Source organism: Morone saxatilis, unplaced genomic scaffold, assembly GCF_004916995.1.
Source record: "Morone saxatilis isolate NCDOM2014 unplaced genomic scaffold, NCSU_SB_2.0 Contig0, whole genome shotgun sequence".
NCBI classification, from domain to species: domain Eukaryota; kingdom Metazoa; phylum Chordata; class Actinopteri; family Moronidae; genus Morone; species Morone saxatilis.
In genome coordinates, this window is record NW_023339650.1 from 19,247,720 (window position 1) to 19,255,550 (window position 7,831).

General features: G+C 41.2%; 1 protein-coding gene across 1 annotated transcript; it reads left to right on the forward strand.

Moving 5' to 3' along the window:
* Nucleotides 1-443: 443 nt before the first annotated feature.
* Nucleotides 444-7,831, forward strand: LOC118332888 (neutral cholesterol ester hydrolase 1-like). Its single transcript, XM_035668360.1, has 5 exons — nucleotides 444-675; nucleotides 2,057-2,279; nucleotides 2,480-2,549; nucleotides 3,016-3,187; nucleotides 3,718-7,831. Exons 1-5 carry the CDS (start codon nucleotides 541-543, stop codon nucleotides 4,336-4,338), a joined length of 1,221 nt encoding a protein of 406 aa, XP_035524253.1. The 5' UTR covers nucleotides 444-540; the 3' UTR covers nucleotides 4,339-7,831.

The window sequence follows — 7,831 nt, forward strand, 5'->3', positions numbered from 1 at the left end:
CCTAAGGGTTAAGTAATGATATGTAAATATAGTATGGGATAAAAGAATGGGAAGATATAGTATGATGTGAAATGTAGTAATATATTGTATAGTAAAACAATAAACTATATAATATCAATTATAATATGGCATGTTAAAAGTATAGTGCAATAAATAATACACGTAGTATAATATTTAAGAACATATAAACCTAGTTTTTATTATCTTTATAAATAAAAACAATGTAGATATCTATAAGTGTTTGTCAGTGTTTTTATTTGTGTGTGTCCCTTTAAGAACTACATTTCCCATCAGCAACCACGTTACACAACGCGAACGCTACTTCCTGGAACGACATTCCAAAATAAGAACACGTTCGACTGTCGTTCGCTCTCTCCGCGGCGGATCAGAACGCGAACCTCACTCCCGGCTTTTATTTTGAAATCAAGGTCATTCCTCCGCGTTTCGTCGCTTTCCGGCGGAGCCACTGATCGCCTGGGACCGGCCGAGTGCAATCCCGTATGAACCGTGGGGCTTCTCAGGCGAGCACAGTCCGCCGCGATGAGGCTCCCTTTGGCCGGGGCCGTGCTGCTGTCGGCGGCCGCCTACTTCGTCTACCTGCCGCTACCGAGCGGCGTCAGCGAGCCCTGGAAGCTGATGCTGCTGGACGCGCTGTTCCGGAGCTTCATGAAGGCGGTGAGAGCCGGAGGATGCACCGACAGGAGAGCAGAGGAGGACAGGTTGATGAGAGAGAGAGAGAAGGGAGGAGGAGACAAGAGAGAGGTGGCAGGGTTAGAAAAACAAAGAGTGTATTGGAATTATTTTATACATTAATAGAGAAACTGTGGCATGAAACAGAGATAATCACAGAGATGATAACAGAGATATCAGCATAGCATTGGTATTTGTGGAATAGCACAAGGTGGTGTAGAGAATATATATGTGGAAGAGGAGAAAATAGAGTAGAAAACAGTAGAATTTGATAATACAGAGATTTGTAAATGATTAGATTCAGTAAATTTACCAGAATAAGAGATCAGAGATCAGTTCAGTAAGAATTGAGTAAAACATCAATACTATACTACATTAGACAAGTTATAGTATAATATATGTTATAATTTAATGCTATGTACTATATATATGTGATTGAAAAGAATAGAAAAGAGCACAAGTGGGCTGGGAATTAGGGATTTGAACTTTTCAAGGTAATTTCGAAGACTCAGTTTTGCTTCATGGGTTGAGAAACTTGCATTATCATCCTAAAAGGACCTTTAACCCGGCTGCTGAGCGGCTGTAACCTGTATCAGCCTTGTGCTCATGTGACAGAGCTGTTACTCCTATATAACATGTTCCATTTAACTTTTAAGCTCTTAAGCTCACCAAGTGGCACACCCTTAAAACTCTTCATCGTCTTGCAGTGCGACAGGTTTTCACACCCTGCTCACTCTCTCCCTGCAGCAGTGCAGATTCCCACCTTATTTCCAGGGTTTAAATACTCAACACAACGGCAGGGAGAGGCTCCAGATCACCTTTACAAACAAATACATAACAAGTTGTAAGTTTTAGGGCGTAAAACTGAGTGGTGGAAGTACTTTTACTCACATTTTCTGCCACTTTATCTACTACATGACTGCATTTATTCAGATTTACGATACAAAACATGCCAACAAATACACTATTATGTAATATTATTGATTAAGATAGAACCTTATTGATCCCTGAGGGGAAAGTCACAAGGTGCATAACAGATAAAGAATATATGCAGCAACAATAAGGAACTTTGTGTTGATTCTGGCGCCTCCTGTGGACAGATGAGGTAGTGAAATAGCCAATTTTCTCACTGATGGTCTCCTGTGTGTATCTGGGTCATATAAAGGCAAACTGAGACTATTTCAGTTAAAAACTCCTTGTTGTACGTTTAAGTACAAGATCTGAGTTCTTCTTCCACCTCTGATTAAAACATTTGTGCAGCCACTCAAAGAAAACAAACTCTTTTAAACCTTTCCTCAAGTTGCTTTGACAGATGTATAAAACTCAGCATGTAATAACTGACGTGTGTGTGTGTTTGTGTTTCCAGAGTGACGTGGCTCACGCGCTGGGCGTGTGCCATCGGGTCCACCTGTTGAACCAGGTGGTGTCCTGGGTGGAGGTGATCGAGGCTCGCTCCGGCCCCACGGTGCTCGTGGCCGACTCCACGCTGGGCGGCGTGCCCACCCGGGTCTTTCAGCCGAAGGCGGGGAAGCAGCTGAAAAGAGGAATCATATACTTCCACGGAGGAGGATGGGCCCTCGGCAGCGGACGTGAGTGCTGAGTTTAAAACCCTAAAAGCAGCAGAAAAGGAAGATGTCTTTACTTTTTTAATAACTGCAGTCAAATTTTATTCCCACTTACCGTTTAGTCTGATGAAAGAGCAACATTCATCACTGTGGAATATGATATGTGGGCTACATTAGTGTTTACAGGATATCGTGATCACTTACTGAGTCTGTCTGCGTCACAGGGATGCGATCATATGACCTGCTTTGTCGGAAGATGGCGGAGGACCTGGACTCTGTTGTCATGTCTGTGGAGTAAGTTCTGTCACATTACAGAGAACTCATGAGTTTAGAAGAAAGAAATGTTGTATTTGAGCCTTTATATTTTACAGTAACAAAGGTTTTTATTCCTCCATTATAATTAATTTGTGATTTCTAATGAAAGGCCAATATTGATATTTAACAGTGTATCTAAAAACACGTTTATTCCCAAAGGTGGATGAAAGCTCCTTAAAAAACTGTGTGACAAAGGAGAAAATTTGAATTAAAAATGACATATTTGGGGCTTTTCAAATCACTTTGTATTATATAAACTATAATTTCAGCTGTACTTGCCACAAAAAACAGTTTACAATTAACTGCAGTGAACAGTGTTTATCAGAATTTGGGGACAAATATGGAAGAAAAATACATTTAAACCAACGAAGAAGTGCCAATTTTGCCCTTTAAAGTCTTACATAATACAATCATTCTGTCCTCCTGTGATGTCCTGTTGCTATAGTTACCGTCTCGCTCCGGAGGCCGTGTTCCCAGATCAGTACCACGATGCGTTAGGGGCGTCGCGGGCCTTCCTGTCCCCCGAGGTTTTAGAGCGCTACAGCATCGATCCGGAGAGGGTGTGTGTGTCTGGAGACAGCGCCGGAGGAAACCTGGCAGCCGCTGTGGCACAGGAGGTAAACAAAACAAGCGCACACACGCAAATCTCACTCGATGTCAGAGCTTAAAATTCTTCATCTGAAAGCTTAACACAGAGGTTTACAGCTCTTGTTTGGAGGTTTCTGCTGTTTCTCAACCCTGGCTGGAAAAAAAAACCAAGAAATGTTGATGTGATTGAAGTGCAGACAGCAGAAAAAGCATTTTACACCCTGATAACTAGACAGTTGTGGTTGAAACACAAAGTTTTAAAGGCACTATGTGAAGTAAACTTACATCTTACACACAAAGTGGCTTCACAGATATTGAAGATATTAAGTAATAAGGCCCTGTTTACACGTCTGGGCGGAGGATGACCTGGGGTTGTTACTCAGAGGGAACATAAAGCATCGATGTATCTACTGGGCGACGTTTCCAAAGATTACAGTCTGGGACCGGATTTCAAAAGTTTGTGTTTTCAGGCTCCCAAACCGCCGTTGTCATGTAAACAGGGCCTGAAAACTAGCTATAGTTATATCATCTGTATTGTGATCTACAACCTGTCCCACAGCTCAGCTCAGATGACAGTCTGACAGTGAAGTTCAAGGTCCAGGCTCTGATCTACCCGGTGCTGCAGGCGCTCGACTTCTACACCCCGTCCTACCAGCAGAACCAGGCTGTGCCCATCCTCTACAGGCCCTACATGGCTCGTTTCTGGCTGCAGTACCTGGGCGCCGACTCCTCCCTGGAGCCCCTCCTGCTCGCTAACAACCACAGCTCCCTGGACCAGCCGACCATCAGTGCCAGCACCCGCTCCAAGCTGGACTGGACCGCTTTGCTCCCCGCTAAACGCAGGAAGCACTTCCGGCCGGTCGTCAAAGAAACGGGATCACCGGGGGTGATGGGCGAGGTGCCGGAGCTGATGGACGTGAGGGCGGCACCGCTGCTGGCGGAGCAAGGGGTTCTGGGTCGGACGCCTAAAGCATACGTGATGACCTGCGAGTATGACGTGCTGAGAGATGACGGGTTGATGTACGTCAGGCGCCTGCAGGACGCCGGCGTCACGGTGACCAGCGATCACTATGAGGATGGTTTTCATGGCTGCATGGTGTTTGCGTTCCTGCCGATGATGTCTAGCGTTGGACATAGGAGCATGAACAACTACATCCACTGGCTGGACCAGAATCTGTAGACAATCAATACAATCCAGGATCTGTATGGTCCGTGTGTGGAACCAAAGATGTCCTGGAGCAGAAAGTCTGGTACTTGAGAGCTCCTTGTTGGACCTGCAGAGAGGAGACTTTAGTTATCATAAATGTAATCGTGGTGGGCGGCAAAATGGACCAGACCAACAAATCTAACTCCCAAGGCCTGTAATATGCTTCTTTTTTTACCAACGTTTGCATGTAGACAAGCTGCTGGGCGATCATCAGGGTCGACTCATTCCTGGTGAAAACTGATTACGCAGAATGTAAACATGGAGGAGGTCATTATGGTGTTAATGTTAGAAGACATCTCTTTTTAGTTTCTCCTCTTTTCACTGTCAGCATCGAGTCCTGCTCACATCCTGCTCCCACCACTCATGTCCTTAATAACATCTCGTGGACGTGCAGCGATTATTTTTGGACAACCATGAAAGCCGCAAACGTGCATTCAAACACGTCTTTTATAAGCAAATAAATCAACGCAGTGTAGTTTAAAATCTGGATTCGAATGGACCACAAAGTGTCCTCACTGGACCCTGAAACCAAAACATTTCTAATCAAATGTAACCAAAGAAAGTGACGCTTTCACACTTACGTCAAAGGCCATAAATCCAATGCAACAGTTTGGAGAGTGACCGTATACTTAAGGCTCATTATTTTCAAGAAAAACAAAATCCTGGAGTTTACAGAAGAGCTAACGAGGTTTATGTTCAATAACAGAACATTGTTAAAACACTAGAGATGTAAAACAACTACAGAAGGCTCTCCAGCAAAACCATTGCTATTAGTATCACTTCTTTTAGTTTTGAGTTTTTAAAAAATGTCTACACTTACTGTACATGGATATAATATGGGCTAGGCTCATCTGTGTTGAACAGACAACCAAATTTTGAAGATGGTTAAAAAATAAAAGTGACATATAATCACGCTAAGTTAGCTAATGTTAGCAAAACGTTTGCTAACTATCCTGAGAATTAGCTATGATTGATGCACATAGCATATCTAAGTACAGGGAAGGAGAAAAGTTGTCATTGGAGTTTTAAAATCATGAACACAAACACATCAGAGTCGTCCGGTTAAACTGTCTGTTACGGTTGTTAATGGTGTTTATTTGATATTTAATAAACAGATAAAACAACGGATATAAAGCATCAATATAAAAGTCAACAACCTTCAAGGGAAACATCTGGAGAAATTAAACTCTGGTATGATTTTGTAAATAACTCTAAATGGTGAGCTTTGAATAAGTTGCCTAACTTCTCCTGAGTCCTGATCGGACTAGTTTTAGAGGTCAAAGTCACTCTTTAGTTAGTTAGTTAAGTTATCTTCAGCTTTTATTCTTTTATGATGCACTGAAACAGTTTGCTCACACACACACAAACAGGCCAGTCAAGGTTACAGTGTGTGTGTGTGTGTAGGGGTGTGTGTGTGTAAAAGTATGCCAGAGTTCACATCTGTCAGTGGATTGTGCAATATTGTATGTTTAAAAGAATCCCTCGCCCTCTGTTACTCCACTCTCTGATGACCACTGTACTGCAGAGCCAATGCAATGACGACGACGACAATGATGATGATGATGATGATGATAGCTGTGAAATTTATGCGAGAATTACTGTATCACCACGACAGAAGAGATCCCAAATGGACTATCGTGTTCCCTCCCCTCAGCCGCTGCTGGCCCCAAAACTAATATAATGAACCGACGACAGCGAGCGTCAGACAGGCTCGGTTTTTGGCTTTCGGCCCACGAACGCAGCGAGCCAAGAGCGTAGCAGAAACACTGAGCTGAGTGTGGTCATTACAAGGGCTTCACATTATTCAGAAAGAACATGTTGGAAGTGTATCAGAGTGTCAGGAGGTTTTCTTCTTTTCCTTAAGGGGGGGAAATGAGTCCAGACAGTTTATTCCTAACGTGGACATTTTGTACACTTTCTAGTGAAAAGATTAAGTTTGATATGTTTAAGTAAAATAAGTCACTCATGAATAAGAAATATAATTTTTTTTTTTTAAGATTAGATGAGGCGACTGTGGAGAAAGACTTTTTGAATGTTTCTCAAGTGCTGTGATTTTTATTGCTGTATGTGAAATACGCATTAAGTGGGTTTTATATTGTATAAATAAGGTTTTAATACGAGTCGGGTTATGCAACAGGTTGTTTCAGTCGAGCAAATATAGAAAACCGGCCCCAGATGTGCTCCTGCAGCGCTAATAAAGCCCATAAGTTAGCTGCTTTATTGGCTTCTGTGACAACTCTAGTGGTTTATAGGGAGCAGGATCACAATATTTCTTTATGTTACTGTTTTAATAATGTACTGTATTTGTATTATCCGGTCAGGATGTCAGTACACACAGACACATATTTGTATGTATATATATATATATATATGTGTGTGTGTGTGTGTGTGTTTAGGCATAACAGTGTGTAACTATGATTACGAGGACTAAGAGCTGCTGCGCCTGTAGAGGGCGTCCGGTGGCCATATTGGAGGTTAAACAGAGCATTTGGCATTTGATATAAAGAGCTTAAAGCACAAGTGTTCATTTAGTCGCAATAAGCTAAATTACATGTTTTTTTAGTTCTACAGTATAAATCTGAACCCATTAAACATCTGACCAAGTGATTCAGAAAGAAAATCTTATGTATTATTGTTATAATATACCTAATGTATGGTGCTGGTATGATATGAAACGTCTTATTTTTTTGTCCTTAAAAAAACATTTATGTAAATTTATGACACAAAGAGCTGAAATAATTAGTTAATTGAGAATAATTCAGCAACGTTTGAGTCCTTTTTCAAGAAAAATGCCAAACGTTTGCTGCTCAAATGTGAAGATTTTCTGCTTTTTTCGTTCTTTTAAACTCACTGTAAACTGATTACTGACTTTTGACATTATTCCCTATTTGCTGCTTTTCAATTTTAAATTTTAAATGATTGTTAGTTGCAGCTGTAATCACATGTGGAAATGCCATTTCATGTCACACTGAACAGCATTTTACATGATTAATTCAGATTTAAACGTGGTGGTTTCCAGACATTTCACATGCATTTTACTCAACAAAAAACTTCAAGGAAAGTACATGTTAAATGCTTGATACTTACCCATATTACTAACCTGTTGAGATGGAAATAATGAGACCAAGATGTAGATATTTGGTTAAATTGAGAATATTTAACGTAATTTCCATGTTACAGTTCAGTTATTATGTTGTTTTGTTTAGAAAGTGAGTGTCGACCTCCGTCTGTCGACCTCCTCTGTAATCGCAGTTAATTCCTCTATATTTTACTAATTGATTGAACTGTGATGTAACGGGGGCTTAAGCGGGAAAAACCTACTGTATCTGCACACAATGTAAAATGTTCACAAATTACTATTTTTTATGATTTATTTATGAAAAACAAAGATTATAATGACACATATAGAGATGTTTTTGTGGCTTGTTCTGTGCAAAAATCACCATTCACACACAAATAAAGTTAC

Bases quoted from the DNA above. Each gene is read 5' to 3' on its own strand.
- LOC118332888 (XM_035668360.1), top strand. From the start codon at position 541: ATGAGGCTCCCTTTGGCCGGGGCCGTGCTGCTGTCGGCGGCCGCCTAC. The intron at 2,280-2,479 runs GTGAGTGCTGAG...TCTGCGTCACAG, and splicing joins ATGGGCCCTCGGCAGCGGAC to GGATGCGATCATATGACCTG. The intron at 2,550-3,015 runs GTAAGTTCTGTC...CTGTTGCTATAG, and splicing joins TCTGTTGTCATGTCTGTGGA to TTACCGTCTCGCTCCGGAGG.